Below are 22,955 nucleotides of genomic sequence, written 5' to 3' on the forward strand. Positions count from 1 at the left end.
GAGGACTTTCTCTGGCATCACTCCCACTCCCACAGGAGAAGAATGCCTAGACAGCTGGTTAGAGCAGGCAAAATTCCTGGTAGAGGAAAGTGAGTGCTCAGTAAAGGAGAAACGAAGAAGAATACTCGAGAGTCTAAAAGGCCCCGCCTTGGAGATCATTCAGGCTGTGCGTATGAGTGAACCTGATGCTAGCCCCATGGAGTACATCCATGCACTAGATAGCATCTTTGGTACATCAGAGTCAGGGGAAGATCTTTACTTTTCTTTCAGATCCCTCCGACAACAGCCTGGGGAGAGATTGTCAGAATTTCTGCAAAGATTAGAGAGGTCCCTTATCAAAGTAGTGCAGGGAGGTGGTCTCCTGGTTAGCGCAGCTAATAAAGCGAGAGTTGAGCAGCTAATTAGGGGTTCAACCTCTGACCTCATGTTACTGCAGTTGAAAGTTAGGGAGCAGAGAGACAATCCCCCTACATTTCTGAACCTGCTGCAAGAGATTCGTGAAGAAGAATGCCACCAGTCTGCAAGACAAAGCCTAGGAGCACCCCTGCGTCGTCAGAATGTGCGCACAGTACAGGCCGAGAAAGGATTGGAGCCTGAGTTGGCCTACCAGAGTGAACTTGGAACACAGATCCAAGAAATGAAAGCTAAGATGGGTGAGCGAGCAAGCACCCAGCACCAGCCAACAGCTGGTTGTCCACAAAGTGGTCAAAAGGAAATAAAAAAACTGAAAACTGAGTCACACAGTGATATACAGTCACTTAGGAAACAAGTGAAAGCCCTAGAAGATAAAATAAGTGTGATGGCTGTGAGATCCACTGCAGACTCCTCACAAGATACTATGACCCAGTTCAATCGATACAAAGCAGGTTCAAGTCATAAACCTGTTCCGTTCAAAGTGCAGTCTCCAAAGGAGACAGACGAATACTTTTGCTACCGATGTGGAGAAAATGGTCATATAGCTCCAAGGTGTAAGGAGCCAGAGAACTCACAGAAAGTCATCAAAAGGCTCATACGTTTGGTGCGAGGAGCCCAAGACGGACCCAAAGAGAACCCAAAGAACACTTCAGAAGAGCAGTATGTTGCTAGGGTCCACAAAGTGGAAGTCCCTAAAGAAGGAAACAGCCTGCCTGAGGGTCTTGTGGGTCCTTCAATGATTCACCCCATCAAAGTTAATGACCTATCCTGCCAAGCCCTCATGGACAGTGGTTCTAACGTGACCATAATCTTTGAGAGCTGGTATAACGAACACTTGGTAGATGTCACTATACAGCCCATCTCTGGCCTAGGCCTCTGGGGCCTGTCCGACAGTGATTATCCTTACAAAGGCTATGTTGTAGTGGAAATGGAGTTTCCAGAAAAAATGACAGGTGTGAAGGGGCCCATAGTTGTTTTAGCTTTGATCTGTCCTGAGCCGAAGCACTACAACCAAACCCCGGTGATTGTTGGCACCAACGCGTCTTTGTTCCACAGACTGTGGGAGCTAGTGGAAGAAAGTGGTGATGAAAACATTGTTCACTCCATGAGAATCCAACCAGTGTATGCACCAGTCCGAGCTCAGACTCTGCTCTCTCAGTCAGCGGCAATAGATGATGTCGTTGGACAAGTGAAATGGCAAGGACCTGGTCCACTCTCAATAGCCCCCGGTGAAAAGTACTATGCCACCTGCAAGGTAGACAGACCGACCTCTGTGTCAAAAGACATTGTGTTGATTGATGCACCCACTTCACAGTCACTCCCCGCCGGTGTGCTGGTTCAGCCAGGTGTACTCCCCAATGCTGATATAGACACAAACCGTTTCACAGTGCTCATTCATAATGAGTCTCAAAAGAAAACCTCCATACCCATTGGAACGGTAATTGCAGAAATGTATGCTGTAGATACAGTCACGCAAGTTCAACCATCTAACCTACCAGCAGATGCTATAGACCCAAATCTCTTTGATTTCGATGATTCCCCTATCCCTGAGGATTGGAAGAATCGGATCCGCCAGAAGCTAGCTGAGAGGCAAAATGTTTTCTCCTTACATGAGTGGGATGTGGGCTTGGCCAAGGGGGTAGAGCACAACATACGCCTGGAGGACCCCAGGCCATTCAGGGAAAGGTCCCGCAGATTGGCACCTGCAGACATTGACGATGTGCGACGACACATACAGCAGCTGCTAGCGGCTGGGATTTTAAAAGAGTCACGTAGTCCCTACGCCTCACCAATCGTGATTGTTCGCAAAAAGAATGGAAGGATCAGAATCTGTATTGACTACAGAACCCTCAACAGACGCACCATACCAGACCAGTACACAATGCCTCGCATCGACGACGCCTTAGACTGCCTGTCAGGCAGCAAGTGGTTCTCGGTCTTGGATCTGAGGAGTGGCTACTATCAGATAGCCATGGCTGAGGAGGATAAAGAGAAGACAGCCTTCATTTGCCCCCTCGGTTTCTACCAGTTTGAACGCATGCCCCAAGGAATAACTGGAGCGCCTGCAACCTTCCAGCGGTTGATGGAGAAAGCCGTTGGTGACATGAATCTCCTTCAAGTCCTGGTATACTTGGACGACATTATCGTTTTTGGAAAAACTCTCGAAGAGCATGAACAGCGTCTTCTCAAGGTTCTGGATAGACTAGAAGAGGTTGGCTTGAAGGTCTCAATTGACAAATGCCAATTTTGCCAGACTGAAGTCAAGTATGTGGGACACATTGTTTCAGAGTCCGGGATTGCAACTGACCCTGAGAAAGTGGATGTGGTAAAACACTGGAAGGAGCCCCACGATCTGAAATCGTTGAAGTCATTCCTTGGATTTTGCGGATATTATCGCAGGTTTATTGCAAACTACTCTGCTATTGTCCGTCCCCTTACCGAGCTCACAAAAGGCTATCCACCCACTTGGCATGAGAAAAAGGATCCAACCAAAGCCTACTTTAAAGAGTCAGAGCCATTTGGAGAGCGTTGGAGCCAGGCCTGTCGAGATGCTTGCAAAAAGATCATTGAGTGCCTGATTCATGCCCCTGTGCTGGCATTCGCAGATCCCCTCAAACCCTACATTTTGCATGTAGACGCCAGCATGAATGGCTTGGGTGCCGTTCTGAACCAGGAATACCCAGAAGGTCTCAGGCCAGTAGCCTTTGCAAGCCGGAAACTTAGTGTCTCTGAACAGCGCTACGCTGTCCACCAGTTGGAATTTCTGGCACTAAAGTGGTCCGTAGTGGACAAGTTTCATGATTACCTGTATGGCGCTAAGTTTACCGTGAGAACTGACAATAACCCGTTAACGTATGTGCTAACTTCAGCCAAGCTTAATGCCACTGGACATCGCTGGCTGGCAGCCCTAGCCACTTACGATTTTACCATCCAGTATCGTCCTGGACGCCAAAACATTGATGCTGACCTGTTGTCCCGGCAGTATGCCAAAGGAGAGGCTAATGACTGGACGAACATCTTACCGTCAGGTATCAAAGCCATCTGCAAGCAAGCCTGTGTCAGTGAAGCACTAGGTGCACCAGTCAGACTAGTGGAGCAACTAGGAGCTCCCGCAACAGCTGTACCAGATGCATATGCCTTTCCAGTGAACTTAGGTCTCAGCACCATTGACCAGCTGAGCCCAAAAGACAAACAGACAGCCCAAGACTTGGATCCAGTGATTGGACCTGTGAAGAAAGCAATCGAGACTAATAAGGTACTGACTCATGATAAAAGCAACTCACCTGATACTGCATTGCTCATTCGTGAAGGCGGTAAACTCGAGTCAAAAGATGGAATACTCAGTACTATTCAGAGTAACCAAGAAACAGTCTGGAAGGGAGATTCGGCAGCTTGTCCTGCCTGAGAGATACCGGACTGTGGTATTAAGATCTCTGCACGATGAGTGTGGACACATGGGAGTGGAACGAACCACTGAACTGATCAAAGACAGATTCTACTGGCCACGTATGACAACTGAGGTTGAACAGTATATTCGAACCTGTGGAAGATGTATCTCCAGAAAGACACTCCCTCAACGTGCCGCACCATTGAATCAGATAACAAGTAATGGCCCCTTGGATCTAGTCTGTATTGACTTCCTGCAGATAGAGCCTGATTCCAAAGGCGTTGCTAACGTGTTGGTAGTGACAGATCACTATACGCGTTATGCCCAGGCATTTCCTACCAAGGACCAAAAAGCTCTCACTGTAGCGAAAGTACTATGGGAGAAATACTTTGTGCATTACGGTCTACCCGCGAGGATACACTCTGATCAGGGCAGAGATTTTGAGAGTCGGCTGATCAAAGAACTCCTGTCTATGCTTGGGATCCGTAAGTCACGCACATCTCCCTATCATCCGCAGGGTGATGCCCAACCGGAGAGATTCAATCGCACTCTTCTGGCGATGCTTGGTACCATGGACACTGTAAAGAAGCAATGCTGGAGCCAGCATATCAGTCAACTAGTACATGCGTACAACTGTACTAAAAATGATGCTACGGGATACTCTCCATATTGCCTGATGTTCGGCAGGGAAGCAAGGTTACCAGTCGACATATGCTTTGGTACCTCACCTGATGGAGAGAGTGAATCCTCTTACCAGCAGTATGTCGCCCGGATGAGGATAGAGTTGCAGAGTGCCTACAAGCTGGCATCTGAGGCAGCTACAAAGAGTCACCTGAGAAATAAGGCACACTATGACCAACGTGTAAGAGATCTGCCCTTGGCCGAAGGTGACAGAATCCTTCTTCGAAACCTTGGTCTAACTGGAAAGCACAAACTGCAAGACCGATGGAAATCCACACCGTATGTTGTGGTGAAGAAATTGCCGAACCTGCCAGTATACAAGGTCAAACCAGAACATGGACCTGGTGTAGTCAAAACTCTGCACAGAGACCATCTTTTGCCGATAGGTTATCTGGTTAGGATGTCCAACCTCCTGTGGATGTAGGACCTGTGAAGAGAAAACCTGTCACAAGATCACAGCCTACCCGACCAAGTCAAAGACCAACTACGTCTGCTGCTCCCACATGGGAGAGTGACACAGCCTCATCAGACGCAGAGTTTGAAACTGCCTGTAACCCTCAATCCTTTGATGTGGATGAGATCAAGAGACACCTCTCAATACCCTATCAAAACTACGGGGATGATGACAGCCAGGAGGAGGAGAGCTCTGAAGTCTCGGAAGATCCACCAGCGATGGAAACAGAATTCTTCGAAGACACTACACCTTCAAGACTGGAAACGGCTGCAGGAGAGACTAGTGATGATGTTGCTGAAGAACCAGATTTAGAAGGGGGAGCAAGCTCAGCCCCTGCAAGCGTTGCAAGGAGTAAAGAAGCTACTATTATTCGAAAGTCTCAGAGAGAACTGAAACCAGTCATTCGCTTGACTTATGACCAACCTGGCAACCCATCTAAGGAGCCTGTTACCATCATGCATCATGGGATGGTCATTCAGTTCAATCTTAATCCACCAGAGGAAGAGGTAAAAAAGCACAAGTACAAACCATCCAGGAGGATGTCTGATGATGAGAAAAGGAAGCACCTTTCAAAGAAAAGAAGAAATCCAAAAAAGTTAAAGGTGTCTGATGAGGACATCTAGACGGTCAGAAGGGGGAGGGTGTAGCCCTGGCTAAAAAATGATTTCAGACATCAGGATGTAAATAGTTTTCTAAAAAAAACAAAGTTAAAAGTATGGATAAAATTAGATATGGATGGATACAAATGTATATTAATAAGAGACTCATAATCTTTACAGTTCAAAGGTTAGTTCATGCAAATGAGCATAGTTTGATTGATATGAGACAGTATGTACAGGATTCAGCACTTTTGTGCCCCCCTAACAACCTAACTTGTAGCAGTATCATATGTCAATCTTTGTTTTGTCTTTGTTTAATTGGCTTGTCCTGAAACAGTCAGCCAATCCAAGCCCATTCTCAGGTAGAGGGGTGGGGCTTAGTCGTGTGTGGCCAGGCTCAGTGGGTTAGAGAGGCAGAAGCGAATTCTAACTGAACAGTAACTGATCGGTAAGAGATCAAGAAGGTTCGTAACTTAATGGCTGACGACCAGTTATCCTATGGTTTGAACTGTTGTGATCTACAAGAGGTAAATATAAGTTTGTGTATTGTTTGCTATGCTGTGACTAAATGTTATAGTGTAAAACCAGCTGTGTTGCTAATCGCGAGTAGCCGTTAGCATTAGCATAATAATTGTTAGCTTTGCTGTCAAACTGTTAGCTGTGCATTTGAAACTAATTGTTACAACAAGCTAGTACTAAATCGCCATGAAGTAGTGTATGGACTTGTTGCTTAGCTGATTTATCTGATTCAGGAGATGGACGTTTGCGGCTATAAGTGAGGATCGGGAAAGCTCCTTGGGATCACTGTGGAGAACTGTTTCCCACGTGTGCGTGAGCTGCTGTAGACTGTTGCTGCTGTTTCTTCTGCGCCCTACCTGCCATCCATTACCCAGCTTCCCCTCACTTTCCCTCTGAATATGCCTTGGATTCGTGAGTACTGACAAACGTGCACGTGCTTTTTTGTTTATTGCTTGTGTGAACAAGTGAAGCGGCCATCACAGTTTTTAGGCCTCTACGCTCCCAAACCACGACTCAGGCCTGCAACGAGGGTTTTTCTGATTAGTGATTAATAAGAGGCACAGACCTTTTATTTATTTAATTCTATTGGAGGCACCGCCAGTTATTTTAGTTTTTATAATAGAGAAACAAAAGTTGTAAGAATAAGTATATTCATGTATAAGAACAGGTAATCGCGCCATTACGATTAAAACTTTACCCAGGACCCCGCCCATAGTACTACTACAACCTAGCAGATTCACCTAATATTATATAGCTACATGGGACGGGTGTTACATTTAAAATTGAAGCCATCTACAAGCTCATTGACTGAGAGGCAAGAGAGGGCTGGTGTGGAGGAGAACTTCTGAATAAATAGTTCACTGGTGTTTTCAGAGATGTAACGCTTTGTCACAACCTTGGTTTGGACATTTGTGTGCAAGGAGATTGCACTCTCAAAGAAAACACAGAAATGATCAGAGAGTGCAACATCAGTCACAGCAACCTTGGAAATGTTTACACCTTTGGTGATGATTAGGTCCAGAGTGTACCCCCTGTTGTGGGTGGGTCCTGTCACATGCTGAGTCAGATCATAGTTATCAAGGACACCACATAGTTCTATAGAATCTCTGTCCTGGGGATTATCAACATGGATATTAAAATCACCAACAATAACAACACAGTCAAAATCAATACAGATTACAGACAGCAGTTCAGTAAACTCATCAAAGAAGGTTGCACAGTATTTAGGCGGTCTGTAAATGTTTAGGAATAAAGCTTGAGTGGAATTCAGAGCCACATATTCAAAATAACTAAAATGACCAAAGGACATCTGCTTGCATTGAAGAGAATCATTAAATAAAATAGCAACTCCACCTCCTTTCTTATGCGCTCTTGTTTCGCTCATGAAACTGAAGTTGGGAGGTGTTGATTCAATAAGAACAGCTGCACTGTTATCTTGATTTAACCAAGTTTCAGATAAAAACAAAATGTCCAGTTTGTGCCCAACAATAAAATCATTGATTAAAAATGTTTTTCCTGACAGAGACCTGACATTTAATAAAGCTAGGTTTAATGTGGTTAAAGCTTTCTTTGCCCAATTTATTTGGACAGGCTGACGAGGAATGTATGCTAAGTTTGATAAGTTTGCATGTTCACTATTGTTTCTTCGCAGCCTCACCTTTCTTTTTCTATAAACTTGCAAGACAGGAATTGAAGCGGCTAGCTGCATACAGGGCCCCGACTTTTCCTGGAGAGAGTCATTGGTGTCATTAGCCTTGTAGCCTGGACCCAGAAGATATCAATAGTCAACTATGTTGATGGAAGTTCACACACGTTACATTTTCTGTTGAGCTTCACAGAATTTGAAATTACATTCGGGGCTACACTCAAATCAGGGCTTAAGCCCTAAGCAAAATGACCTGGCAACGCCGAAATCAGAGCGTATTTTTGAGCGTACACAAAAATAGACGATACATATTATGACTATAACGCTACACTGTCACATTATTTGATGAAATAACAAGTATAAATTCAAGCGATTTCTGGTGATTGAGTACAGATTCAGATGATGCTTCATTTCTATAGTCTTGCTGGAGTAAAACATATAACATAACTAAAATGTTATATGCCTGTAGCCTGTCAGCTACAGGCTGAAAACCATCAGTGGACCAAAGTTTACTTTGAAATCACTTTGTTGACAACAAATAAATCTACTTAGCAAACAACATACTAATTGCTAGTGCAAGCTACTGAAATAAAATACAGAGGCCCGTGTCTACAACGCCCGATCGGCACGGATTTGCCAACCATCAATGGGCCAGAACCTGCTGGCTGCCGATTAACCCGGCTGCCATACCTCAGCCAGAATAGGCCCGTGCCTGTAACAGTTATATCTGGGCCAAAGTTAGCAAAAAGGAAATGGGCCAGAGCTGGCTCACATTTGGCTGCATGGCCAAACACAGCCGAGTCAGCCGACACTCAGCCGCAAAAGAGCAGATTCCGATGGCTACCTGCAGCAGTTCTTTACTTCCATGAGCAGAGTATGACAGGAGTTTGCTCATGTGCTGTTTAAAATGTTGCATTCTCAATAATATGACAATGTTGACAATGGCAGTATTTGTCATACAGTGAGTCTATTGGCTTTAAAAATGTTTTAAAAACTCCAGTTGCATGCATCTGGTGATAGGTAAGGCGTAATAAGTCTAAAGTTTGTTCATTTTTGCAAGCTTTTTAAGTTGATTCTTAAAATTCACATTTGAATCTAAAACAACTCCAAGACTATATTAGATTTGTTTTCTTCATTTATCATTTATCATTTATCATTTATTAAGATAAATACATGCAGACAATTTTACCAATATTTATGCAATGAGGAGGCAGTCAAACGCTCAGATATATTTGACATAGCATCTTTTATTTTGTTTATTTTGACATAGTGCATTTTGCTGTCAGGGCCCCGAAACTCTGGGACAGCCTCCCTGATGAAATGTATCTGGTACTTCAATGACCTTTATATCTGGTAGCTCAGAGTAAAACCGTTGGATGGATTTTCAGTGTGACATGATGGTTTTTGAACATTAACTTTTCGCCTTGGGCTATCATTAGATCAAGTTGTCAATCCACCCACAATTATGGTTCGTGACCAAAAATCTTTGAATCAATGACATTCCCATCAACTTCAACTGTACCGTGTCATTCCACTTTGCATTAATGGAAACACTGAAGATTTCTTCAGTGTAGTGGAAACGTTAGAATAAGTCTACTTTCCACTGTGATTTAAGTTTTAGCCAAAGAGGGATAACAGCTGACTGTATGTTATCTCTATCACACACTAATGGAGGCAGCCTCTACTCTTAGTGCATTACCGCAGCCTCTTGAGCTCCACTGGATCTTGCCCAGTGATGCCATTCTCCAGTCGATTAGGATCTGATTTCCGCCATGGAAACATCACTCAAAGCCCATTCTCTCTCTCCACGTCTGCAATGCACCATCACTGCCAGCTTGCCCGGAGCGATCATCCATCCTTTCAACCATCCCTTCATGCATCCACCCAGAGTCAGCCAGAAACCATGATCTAATGTGTACATAGGAACGCCTGCAGCTCTCTGGCTGAGGAGGGGGATCTGACCGATGCAGAGTTTTTTTGGCCAGTACCAATACCAGTTATTCATTCGTTGGTGTGTAATGTGCAGTGGTGCTGTAATAATAACCCCTTTTCTAAGCAATACAGACATTCTCGCACTAAAGTAGCCAGCAGCTGAATTTTAGTGTTAATATATGGGGCGGCCGTGGCTCACTGGGTAGAGAGGGTCGGTGGTTAGTGTCCTATGCCGAAGTGTCCCTGAGCAAGACACTGAACCCCCTAACTGCTCCCCGGGCGCTTCTCAGCAGCCCACTGCTCCCAATAAGCTCGGGATGGGTTAAATACAGAGGACAAATTGTGTATATGTATCTGACAATAAACTTAAACTTATATCATTGAAGCTGCAACCAGTAGAATTTGAAACTTGATGACTTTTCGTGGTAGTATTTCATCTCAGCCCTATATTTATATATAAAAACAATTACACAAGGAAGTTTGAAAACATCATATATATATATCCTGTCCACACTGACAGTATAGAGATCCTTCCCTGATGCAAATCTAGTGAGGGGACAAACTGCTCATTATATTTTTTACACTTTTTAATTTGGACACTCAAATAAAATGGCGGTGGCTAAATGTAGTGCAACATATTGTATGGGTGTATAGGGTGTGATTTCATGCAGAGCCATAGTCTCCTTTTTCTACATTCATCCTTTTATGCATTTAGCATGAATTATAGAATAATGTAATCTATACTATGGAAGTCCTTATTTTATTCCCGGACGATAAGATGCAGGTTCTTGTACAGTCTTGTTTGGATTTTTCTTTAGAAACAGAAAACCAATACAGGTTTGTATCATAAATTGCATTATATCAGTCACGATTGGATGACATAGCTGAGACCAGATCAGATATTTAATCAGAGGGCCATACCTGCAGCATATATCTGCCTAAACCATTCATCTTACTCCCTGTAGCACTAAATACACTAATCCATCACTGAACAGAATATGAAAATGAAACATAAAAAAACTCACCTTTCAAAGGAGAATCCGAGCCAAGAGAAAAACGTAATGGAACCCATCGCTGTTTATACACCATTCATAGGAATTGGTGAGGAAAAGGAAGAGGGGGGTTCTGGGGTTGGTTGAAGGGAACCAATTGGGCTCTGGAGGAGTGGAAATGAGTGCTTTCTGGGACATTTAGCTGCTGCCTGAGTGAAAACCTCACATCTACATCAGATTTAACTTTCCAGGAACTCAGAAAAGCAGCTTTGTTCATGATTCCTATATGTCCTCATACTTGAATGACAAAATAGGCTGTTTGTCAGTGTCAGCCATTCAAACAATCGATTATGAAAATGATGCATATAAGCACTAACTGAGCTGGTACCTCTATGGTTATGGGACGTTTTGGTAACTAAAACCACTTGGTTACGGTAAGGGCAAGATTGCAATTATGCTGAACAGGGAAAGACTGTGATCATAGTTTAAAAATGGAAAGATAAAAACGTGGTTTTGGACCAGAAGAAATCTCAGTTATAATTAGAAATGGAATGATTGTGATCATGGACACAAAGAGAAAGGGCGGGATCAAGGCTTAAAAAAACAACTTGATCACAATTAAAGCTTAAAATACTACTTAGTTTAGGTCAGGGAAAATATCATGAACATAAAAAAGAAAGATCATGCTCATAACTTTAAAACTTGGAAAAGAATATGAGAAAGATAGGAAGTTAAAAGGAAAGAAATATCATATCACGGTTACAGGGACAGATTGTGATTGTTGTTAAAAACAACATAGTTTAGGTTCGGGTGAAGGAAAGAGAGGGAGAAGCTCCTGATCAATGTTACAGGGACAGATGATGATTAGGAACTACTTGATCATTTCACGAACTATTGGTTAAGGTTAGGGAAAGGTCGTGATTATGTTAAGAGATACCAACATTGACTGTTGAAGTTTTGCTTCGTGTAGTAACATCATGCGATTTCCCCCCCTTCATCGTGATTCACATGTCAACATGGGGTGGTCAGCAATTGACTGAATATCAGAAGAGAAGAGAGACAAAAGCTGTGTTCTAGCTGGCTGACGAGGAGGAGGAGGAGGAGGACGAACAGTGAGCTGTGGTGCATTGTGAGCTGGCAGCTCCAGCTGCCCTGCTGCTGTGCTGCTTCGCTCAGCCAGCGTCTGGCAGGCAGCCAATCACAGTACAGGGAAGCAGTGCCACTTCAGTTCAGTGTGTCAGAGCGAAGAGGGGAGGGGAAGAGGGGAGGGAGGGAGGAGATACAGAGATGTAAGGAAGACGAGAGAAGGGAGCAAGGAGAAAAAAAGGAGGGAAGCATGGAAAAAGCAGGTGGGAGAGAGAGAGGGCTAAGAGGACAAGATGGAAATGGGGGGGAGACAGGAAGAGAAAAGGGAGGGGGAGGACAGCGCTGCACCCATACCTGCACATCCCTGCACATATTCTGCACCATCTTCTAACAATTCAAAGCACACTACCCCTCTGCATGGATGTGGAATAAAAACCTTTTCATTTCATTTTACATGTGTACTGATGAGCTCATATCCAACTTACCTCTCCAGCTGTCAAGAAGAGAAGGAAATGAGTCAGCCTTCTTTTGTCATCTGCTATTGGTCTGAATGCCATGCAGCACACACATCAATTATGTTCTTGACTTACTAAATACAATTTTATCCTGCTGAAGACTCCCTCAGCGACGGTTCCCATCTTTGAAGCCTCAACTCTTTTAAGAGTTTTTCTTAAGGTGCAGAGTGTTGATTAGTGATGGGAAGATTAATACTATCGACACACCAACTGATTCCCCTGATTAGAATGAAGAGGCTTTCACTTCACTGATTGCATCCAGTGATGTTAATACCTGTAAGGAAGGAAGCTTCCTTGTGTAAAAATGCACCAAAACCAAAGTCTCCCATGTTCCTTTGTCTAACCTTGAGTCTGGCTCAGTTTACACACACACTCAAACATACACACACATATTTCAGTTTTCTCCCGCTAACCTGCCACAGACCAATAGCTCACCTTTTGCAGCAAAAGAGAAATGTCTGCAACACCACACCGTGTGTGTGTGTGTGTGTGTGTGTGTGTGTGTGTGCGTGCGTGTGTTACGTGCCAGCTGGTCCCCAAACCGCACAAGCACACTGCATCTTTCCATCTCCATCTGTGTCTGCTCTCTGGTTGTTACACTATACTCTATGAGCCATTCATATCTGATACACTGAAGCTGCCTGCATGTTTTCAGCTTCAGGAGATGCATTTTGTTACACAATGAAACCTTCCTCAGCTGGGTTTCAGTGGGGTGTGTTAATGTCCGGTGGTACAATTAGCTAGTGCTGGCTAACTAGCTTGCTAAGCAAGGTACAGCCGTAATTCCTGTTTACTGGGATATTAATTGGGATGTTAATTTTGGCTTGCAACAAACAGACTTAAACAAAATGTGCCTACCCGTAAAATGAACCGTCGACTCAAGAGTGTCTTTTAGTACCATGAAATACTGAACATTGCCGTGGTAGCAACCTGTCACTCAAAGCGGCCACACCCTTAATTATGCCTAACTTTAAGCCTCTATATAATTTAAACGGGTAAATTATATTAAAAAATCACCCCCCGTACAGATATTAGCTATAGAGACCAAAACTGTTTATTGTAGGCATGTTTTTTTCTGCTGTCAAGAAAAAACAGAAACAGTAGTGCATTCCTGTGTAAAAAAAACATCAATGATGCTTCCATCAGATCGACTCCACTTTTTGTAACGTTTGGTCCAGCAGGTCTACCTGGGTGGGCGGCCGTGGGCAGTGATGGTCTCAAGGTCCGCTCCTCACGATTGAATCCAATCCTCACACCTCCTTGTCCAGAGATGATGAGTGCATTCTGTCTTATGTCCCGAGTGCTCCGGTTATAAACATGAAAAGACAACAAATTAAGACAATAATGCAGCAAAATTCATGGAGAAAATGTGAAAATATGGATTGAACCCTTTTGGTCTCAGTATGCGTCAACAAAATGTGTTTTTAGGACCCTTTATTTATCTTGCAACTGAATGTTCTGAATGGCCGGCTGAAAACTCATCATCATACAGTCGTCCACCATGCCGCTGCCTCCCTAATCTTCCCATGAACAGTGTCCTTTACATGTCTGTAGTACCAATGGGGAAAGCAGACAGTCCCTCCTTTCTTCATGCTGTTGCACTCATCCAAACCCATCTGTTCAAGCCCTACTTACTGCTTGCTTTACATTTATGTCTTTATGGCTGTGTATTGAACCTCAATATGTTTTTGGTATTGACTAAAATACTTTTGTATGTCAAATACAGAAAGCTGGCACTGGATGTCTGGTAAGATTTGTAAACTTCTATTCATTAAATAAAGAAATACATTAATATGGAAAGTATTGTAGCAGTGCTAGTATCCAAAAGTTTCAAATGATACCAGCCTGCTTCAGCTGAAAGAAGTATGTTGAATGCCTGCTTTTAAGTAGTTTTTCATTACTGTCACGAATTCCCCTTCATATTAGTTTGTTTTCATCCTGCCTGCCTTTTTAATTAACTCTCTTGTCATTTCAGGTCCTGCCCTATCATCACTCATTCCCCTCACCTGGTCTTCCACGCCCTTCTCACCTGCAGCCCATTCCCTCATTAGTCACTCACTATTTAGGTCTACTCACTTGCACTGGTTCCCTGCCAGATTGTGTTGTGTATCTCAGCCAAGCTCTTCAGCGTTATTTATAGTATTGTTCTGATCTGCCTGCCTGTTTTCTAGACCTTGGATTTGTTCGCCTTTTGGACTGATCTCCCTTGACCCTGCCTTTTCCAAGTAAATAAATCTATACCTGTATTCTGTCTCTGAGTCGTGCTTTTGGGTTCCCGTACCTGTAATCCTTACGATTACAGCTATTGGCAGGCACTTTGAGTGCCTGCCAATAGCTGCCAATAGATTTAGTTTTTTGCCTCTTGGCACTTGGTGGCCAAACAAACTGAAATGTTATCTGACATCAAATCAACCTTATAAAGTTGTGTTAGCATACATAGCCTGTCTAAACATCCAGCAGACACATTGCAACATTTGTATTTATTGAGAGTAGCTTTTGTGTCCACATGGTGAATGTAAGTCTCTGTTTTGGTCTCAAACAACTCCTGATATGTGGATCTTAAGCCTCTTAATAGGTCACTTTGTTCCCCACTCGTAGCTAACGTTGCCTGTTTGGTGTTGGGCCGGTAGCTTACAATGGGCTCATCAGAACTTTTTCTGCTGTTGGAAACAGTACAGCGCCTAAACAATCTGCTGAAGAAGACTCGCAGCTGGCTAACGCCTAACACTAAACAACAAATATCAGGGAATCAGAGTCCATCTGGGCCTAAGAAAGAGCAGTGGGCCCATGCATCGCCACGACAGTACCAGCATGACAGCTTCAGGAAGTGAAGCTTTTGTTTCATTTCTCTACAAGGACCCGAGGCAAGGATTCAGCAGAGGTCAGGTTCAGCCAACAGCAATATAGGGATTTCATTCAAAGAAATTGACAGTAGCTTAGCTAGATATCTGAAGATACATTCAATGTAGATCTTGGCTGAGATGTGCAGTTTTCGTCAAACAAACAGGACTTTCAACCAAGAAAATGTTGTTCATGTCCTGTGTGAAAGCAACGTGTTTTGTTTCATTTTCACATTAGATATCGAGTCATTTAAACATGATGTTCTTGCTTCGACCGAACTAGATAGTTTTGTTGCCTGAACCAGGAAGCATTTTTGTTTGAATTTCCAACGTTAACCATGTTAACTGCGACCGTAGTGAAGCGTCAGTTTGACATACAAGTGTTGGTATGCGACGAGTTGGGATGATAACGTGTTTGTACTTCACAAACCAATGGTTGGCGTCACGGTGAATATGTCTACTTCTCATATGCAGTCTATGGCTCTGACAGCAAATTAACTTTCAGTGGTTCGCAACAGGGTTCAGGGGGTTCCCCAGCAAAACTGGAAGTAGTTTAAATTTGTGGTTCAGTTAATTTCTTCAATCATATTGCCAAAAGCTACAACCTCAAACTGCTGTTTTCGAGGTCAAGAATGAACCTCAACTTTTAAGCCAAACTGGATATTGAACATCCCGTGACAACTTAATTACTTCATCTGCTGATAAAGAACATGTGATATAATGGAAAGCTCCAGAACAACAATGGACATTGACGTGAGATTGTTTTGTCAACTAATTTTGTAATTAATTCCACCTCCTACATCTTAACATTTGCAGTTGTAAGTACGTTCCATGTGACACTGGTTAATTGTCTTTTGAATCAGTGGTTGACCCCACATGGGCTCGTAATTTATCTCTAGCAGTGACGCAAAAGTCTTGGAAACCGCATTTAGACCTTCATCTTAGCAAACATTTCGCTTGATCTTGTTTGTTACCAGGATTTTCCCACAAATTGTACGACATCTCTTTGGGAATGACCAAAACACAATTTTCAAAACATAATAGATGGACAAATGATCCTGCACCAATTCATCTCTGACAACAATTCTCTCCATGAGTCAAAATCATATCAAATGCATGTCTAGTGTTTGTCTATTTGTAGTCCAGGATTTCAGACAGTATGGGAAACACATTGCTACATGAAATTGAATAGATTCACGATTTCTAGGAATTGGGAGGAGGTGGTATGGGGGGAGTTGAGGTGTCAAATATTAACAAGAGGGCCCCATTATCTCCTCCAGTTCCTGAGCGGTTCCTCATTAGCATTGGTATTGTGCTCCAGGAGTGAGGTGACAAAGCAAAGTGCTTCGAGTCTCAACGGTTTTAAATCGGCTTGAAATCCCCTTTGTGTTGTTTTCATTGTTTATGTTTATGCCTTTATTTCCAACACATGTTCACTCCCAACTACCGACGCCTGGTCAGTGGCCTTATGCTTCCCACGAGGACGTTCTGCGTCAGTTTTGAACGTGTCAGTTTTCACTCGTTATATGCATCGTGACTTTTCAAAATAAACTTTAGTCTTCACGGGAAGTTAGGTAACAAAACCCCTTAGTGAGGGTTAGTAAAAGAGGGGGTTTGACTTCAACTTGACCGGCTATCGACTCACATGACTAACAACTGACCAGACAAAATGTTTACTTTTATTTTTTTGTACTGTGTGGACTATCTTGCCGTTCAGCTGCTCTGACGTCTGATAATGACGCAGGTGGGTTTACATTGGTGTCAGTGTAAAGGGCGGTGCGTCAATATCAGATGCCGAGGAGCACTAACTGGGAGTGAGTTATTTCTATTATTCTCAAAATGTTGAACGCATGAAGTTTAAATTTTATCATGAAACAATGCACTTTTTCATAGCCTTTTACAAACTAATCTGTTTTGTTGTACAAGACATTATTTCACTGTATTGTATCATGCTGAAGAGTTTTTATTTGTGTCATTTGTTTTATTGTATATGACACATTTAATGATAAAATATTATTTTGATCTTTATGTACTGACTTTTCTAAGCCTGCAGTATGTTGTCAATATAGTTTCCTCTCTGAAGATTAAGTGTTATCTAAATTTATGGAATTCTAAACTGACTGTAACATATTCCTATCTTGATGCTCTCCTCTTCTAATGGCTTTACATCCTAATTGTTTGCGGCCCCTCTACTGTATGTGTAATCATAATAATAATAGTAATAATAACAATGATAACAGCATATAATAATAATGGCAACATCATAGTCAATACATTTTTCTTCTTCTGATAAGACTGTAGAGAGGTCTAACTCCCTGTTAGACCTCTTATGAACCAACTACAATAGAACTCCAAATATACATACTTAGACAGTGGGACTGGCAGTGCTGCTTGTGGACAGAACAGCTAGCCATCACAGATGGGGGTTATTATTCATGTCATTTCAAAAATGTTTAAAAGGAAGTCTCATAAAAAAGAAAAGTCATGGGTTATATTGAGACCCAGCTCAAATAACCTACATCATATTATTTTATCAGCATGAAATAACATAATGTAGGTTCTTTGAGCTGGGTCTCAAGGGCCCGAACACAACATTCGGGCTAATGTGAATTTTCCCCCCAATCCGTTTATTCTTCTTCGTAAACTCAGTGAAGGTGATATTAACGTCCTGTGTTGGACAGAGACTATTCTATTCTATAATCCCACTGCTGTGGGATGGTATTCTGGAGGACAAAAACACATTTGCAGATTTTATGTACATAAATATGTCTATTGATCTATTGAGTTCATATTGATGTGACGTAACTGAATGCAACAGTAGCCTACATACAGTATATTTCCAATAAAAGCTGTAGAAGTGCCTGAGTTAAGAGCAACCATGAGTACCAGCCGAGGAGTGAGAGAGAAACACAAAGGCTGACAACAAAGAAGCGGGCGTTACTTTACAGCCGACCCGCCCACGCGTCGCCCGCTCAGCCAATCAGCACGTGGATATGTAAATTACTTCACAGCACAGCATCGTCCCTGCCCAGGCGGTGACGTCACCCGCACATCTCTCTGTCTGGCTCTGCGAAGGACTCAGACAGAAGCAACAGAGGAGCCGAGGGAAGCCAGCCGGGGAGGGGCCGTTTGTCAGGAAGGAATTATTAATTATTATCATTACTCTGGAATAAACATCTCTCCGTGCAGCAGCACAGAACGGGTCGGCTCGGACCGGGACGACCACTTCCTATTGGGAGAAAAGGGGATGGATGTTTTTTTTTATGTAGCTGCTGCTTGCACTGTTTTTCTGTCCCTCTCAGCCGCACTGATTTATTTGCATTGACCAGTTGTCTCTGAAGACCAGTCCGGTGCCTCCTCCCCTCCTCCTTCCCTATCCTTTCGTTCTCCCCCGGTCACTCCTCCTTCACCCACCTTCCTTTTGCCTTTTATCCGATCCCGCAACGTTGCAGAGCCGCAAAGATGCCCAGCTCGCTCTTCGCAGACAGCAGCGTCCAGGGAGATGCGCTGGACGACCAGAGAGCCCTGCAGATCGCCCTAGACCAGCTCTCCCTGCTCGGCTTGGACAACGACGAGAACCCCCTGTACGACAACCAGGAGCTCCGGAAAAAGAGCGTCAACATGACCGAATGCGTCCCGGTTCCCAGCTCCGAGCATGTGGCTGAGATTGTGGGCAGACAGGGTGTGTTTCTCTGCTATTCTGTATATTTGAGATATTGACAGACCAGAGCACGTCCTGTGTCACTGTCCTGTGAGGGAGGCCCAGCAGGCCGATACACTCTGGAACGGAACACTGCTTTAAATATCTGCTATCTTAATGTGAATACGGCATCTTTTTAATCCACCAGGCGGTAAACAGTTCACTAAAACGCCAACTTTCATGAGTGTCTGGCCGGTTAGTCACACTGTTCCTCCTCTATAAATACACTGCGGTGGGCGGCAGCGAGCAGCAGACCCAGTGAAAAAGTTGCCATTTAAGTCAAATAGAGCCTATTGTGCTGTTTCTGTGTGTGCTGAAACAGGGCGATAGGTAAATTCGATTAAAATGCAGATTCTTCCAAAACATGACCCGACTCTCCGGTTCATTTTAATCCTGAACGTTTTCTGGTTCTGGTTTTCTGGACATGTAGGCTCAGTCACCAAACTATGAGCTCAGATGGAACACTGGCTCTCCATAACTCCAGATGTGTTCCCGTCTTATTCGTATTATGAGAACGAGCTGAACGGGATCAAATTAGGACCACGGTCACGGTTTTACCTTGCCGCCCATAGCTGCACAGACCGGGCTGACAGAATCTTCCCTCCCTGCAAAACTGCTGCTGCTCCCAGAAAAACACAGAAGCACATCTCCCTCCCTCCCTCCACTTTAAAGCGATTATAGTGGGGTGGTAGTGGAGTGGGTCTGTTTCCTTTTAAGCCTCTCCCTTTTGTCGGGTCGTATCAGGTAAATACGGTAGAAATGAACTAGTGGATTAGCCTCTGAGATTATTTCAAGCAGAGACCCTATCCTCACATCAGTGCGATACTAACTCAAGCAAAATTCACATCAAAGATTTAAATTCACTATGAAGACTTAGTCTATCCCCCTCTTCATCCCTGGTTACATCACCCTGTCCCACTCATCTGGCTTTGCTCTGTTAATTATGTCATTCTTGTGAGGCTGCTTCCTCAGGCGGCCCCATTTTGATCATGTGTGTATGTGCTTGAGGGTATTGAAATGCAACTTTATGCACCAATGCCAGGCTATGATGTGATCGAGGAGCTGCCCCTTCTTTCTCTAATGCTGCTAGCATGAAGTAAGGGAGTCTAACAGCAGCTGTTGTAGTGGTTGACTATATTGTAGCAAACGAACCAGGATCATCACAGTTCCAGAAGTGAGCTTTCTGGCAATAACTCCCAAAGAGTTATTTTTGTTCCGCTGTATGTTTGTGGTGGTGCAGCATGTGGTTTGAATTTGTTCTTCTCCAAAAGGGAGGTTTCTCCCGAAACAATAATAATCGTCCAGCAGCTGTTTTGAATAGTCCATAAGGAGTGGTTTAACACATGACACATTCAGATCTGTTGTTATTTTGGAACCTGTCGTCACTTTCGCCTTTTGTTTTCCATGCTATAGGTTGCAAGATCAAAGCACTGCGGGCGAAGACCAACACCTACATCAAGACCCCGATTCGAGGCGAGGAGCCTGTTTTTGTGGTAACGGGTAGGAGAGAGGAAGTGGCCATGGCCAGGAGGGAGATCATCTCTGCTGCTGAGCATTTCTCCATGATCCGAGCCTCCAGGAACAAAAACACCAGCCTGAATGGCAGCAGCACCCCTGCCCCCGGACCCCCGAACCTGCCCGGGCAGACCACCATCCAGGTGCGGGTGCCTTACCGTGTGGTGGGGCTGGTTGTAGGCCCCAAAGGTGCCACCATCAAGCGCATCCAGCAGCAGACCCACACCTACATCGTGACACCCAGCCGAGACAAGGAGCCGGTGTTCGAGGTGACAGGGATGCCGGAGAACGTGGATCGAGCACGCGAAGAGATTGAAGCCCACATTGCCATGAGGACAGGGGGTCTTATTGAGCTTCAGGATGAAAATGACTTCCACGCCAACGGGACTGATGTTGGTTTTGACCTGCACGGACACGCCACCCTGTGGTCTAAGCCCAGCGCCGGGATGAACCCCACCTCAGTGCGTAAACCCTTCTCCAACTACCGCAACGACTCGTCTTCCTCCCTGGGCAGCGCCTCCACAGATTCCTACTTAGGTAACAACAGCTCGCGTATGGCCGACTACAGCCCCCCCAGCCCTGCACTCAGCTACACCACCAACAACGGCAACAATAACATCAACAACATCAATGTCAACACCAACGGCAATGGGTTCGTTTACGGAAGTGAGGTGATCTCGCCTGACTGCACTGATCTGACTTTTGACTCCTCGCCAGGGTTTGACACAACGTCAACCCCAGGCCTCCTGTGGTCCCAGTACGATAGTGGCATGACCCCATCCTCCACTGGATGCAGCTCCCCCACATCCATCTCTGCCATATTCCCCACCAACACCTCCACCAATGCCAATGGAATAGTGGTGAGTGAGAGAAGGGTTAATGGTTGCACAACGCAGCCCAGACTGTCTCCTTCCCTCCACAGCGACACTGGGGGCCCCAGTGAGCAGCCGTTAGCCCGGAGTGTGCGCAGTGACCCAGGCGGAGGCTCCCTCAGTTTCCCTGCTTATTCCACCACTATGGCCTCCCTGCCGGGCCCTCACCTCCCCAGGGTTCCGTGCGACTCGTCCGCCTCGTCATCCTCGTCCTCTTCCTCCTCCTCCTCCACCTCTTCCAGCACCAGCCGAAAAGGCAGCCGTGACTGTTCGGTGTGCTTCGAGAGTGAGGTCATCGCTGCCCTGGTCCCCTGTGGGCACAACCTCTTCTGTATGGAATGTGCTAATCGTATCTGTGAGAGGAACGAACCCCAATGCCCTGTCTGCCACACCGGCATCACTCAGGCTATACGTATATTTTCATAAGAAGTGTAACTCTTTGACGATAGCAACAAATAGACTCCTCAAACTGCTTTAATGGGATCAGCCAATCATGAGTTTGGAAAGTGTACATAGAGGCTGCAGTATCCAGAAAAAGGGACAGACACAGACCCTCTTGGGCGCCGTAGTGGTTGTTAATATACTGTAGCTTTGGGAAATATTTTCAACATTTAAGTGCATGTTTCCACGAGTTGAACGTTTTAAATGACATTAATACAGAATGAAGTATTTTATTGTTTTTTGACTTGAAAGATTATATTTCTTATTGCAAAGATGTTTACAGATATTTTTTTATTTAAGTTCAGTGGACTTTTTGTAGCTGGGTTGAAATATTGTTAATTTTTTAGTATGAACTTATGGCATTGATCACTGTATTATTTTAATATCACATGGCTGTGGAGCAAATCCCAGTCCACACAATGTGCATTGCATCTGACAGTATTCTGTTGAAGGCGTTTTTATAGGTTCAGCAAAAAATGTCTTTTAAATCACACAGCATATTTTTTATTCAGTAATATAAAGCATATTTTATTCTATATTATTATGAAACATTGAAATGTACAAAACTTAGTCAGTGGAACACAAAGAAACCGTTTATGCTTTCTAAAATTTGTATGAATTAGATTCCAGTGGGAATTACAGGCTTCTGTTGCACCACTATAGTTTTAGTATTTCTATTTTAATACATTTGTTTACCACTTGTTTATGTATATGTAGGTGAATTTACTTGAGCGTAAATGTACTTTATTGAGCAAAGTTTAAGAACAAAGTATATTTTATTTTATGATAAAGGGCCTTTAACCTCATGGTCAAATACGAATATTATATTTGCTGAGACAAGATTTGAAAATGTATCAAGAATTTTATTTTTCTGACATTTAAAGTTATACATGATAAAAAGTCAAACTTCAGTAATGGTGCTACTTCATGTTTTTTAAAAGTATTTCTATATAAGTCCAATAAAAAATGGTACATTTATGTGTTGTGGCTTCTCGTGTTGTTCTGCTGGTACCGAGAGCTGAGCATTGTTCAGGCCAGATCCTTCTCTTGACATTTGACTCTCTGCTTCCTACTTTTTTACGACAGTGGCCGGATTATTGAGCGGCTGTGCTCGGCCTGGTGCAGTGTGACCTGTTCTTAGTGTAGCCCTGGCTAAAAAAATGATTTCAGACATCAGGATGTAAATAGTTTTCTAAAAAACCAAGTTAAAAGTATGGATAAAATTAGATATGGATGGATACAAATGTATATTAATAAGAGACTCATAATCTTTACAGTTCAAAGGTTAGTTCATGCAAATGAGCATAGTGTGATTGATATGAGACAGTATGTACATGATTCAGCACTTTTGTGCCCCCCTAA

At 43.7% G+C, this 22,955-nt stretch overlaps 1 protein-coding gene across 1 annotated transcript; it reads left to right on the forward strand.

The window, feature by feature from the left end:
• The first annotated feature begins 18,216 nt into the window (after window positions 1–18,216).
• On the forward strand, window positions 18,217–22,555 carry mex3b (mex-3 RNA binding family member B). The gene is made up of 2 exons (XM_079290477.1): window positions 18,217–18,747; window positions 20,179–22,555. Exons 1-2 carry the CDS (start codon window positions 18,528–18,530, stop codon window positions 21,576–21,578), a joined length of 1,620 nt encoding a protein of 539 aa, XP_079146603.1. The 5' UTR covers window positions 18,217–18,527; the 3' UTR covers window positions 21,579–22,555.
• Window positions 22,556–22,955: the final 400 nt, after the last annotated feature.

Source organism: Melanostigma gelatinosum, assembly GCF_949748355.1.
Source record: "Melanostigma gelatinosum genome assembly, chromosome: 2".
Classification (NCBI taxonomy): Eukaryota; Metazoa; Chordata; class Actinopteri; order Perciformes; family Zoarcidae; genus Melanostigma; species Melanostigma gelatinosum.

What these genes read in the sequence shown, in the direction of transcription:
- mex3b (XM_079290477.1), top strand. Translation starts at nt 18,528, where the DNA reads ATGCCCAGCTCGCTCTTCGCAGACAGCAGCGTCCAGGGAGATGCGCTG. An exon ending in TGAGATTGTGGGCAGACAGG is followed by an intron (nt 18,748 to 20,178) that starts GTGTGTTTCTCT and finishes TCCATGCTATAG; the next exon opens with GTTGCAAGATCAAAGCACTG.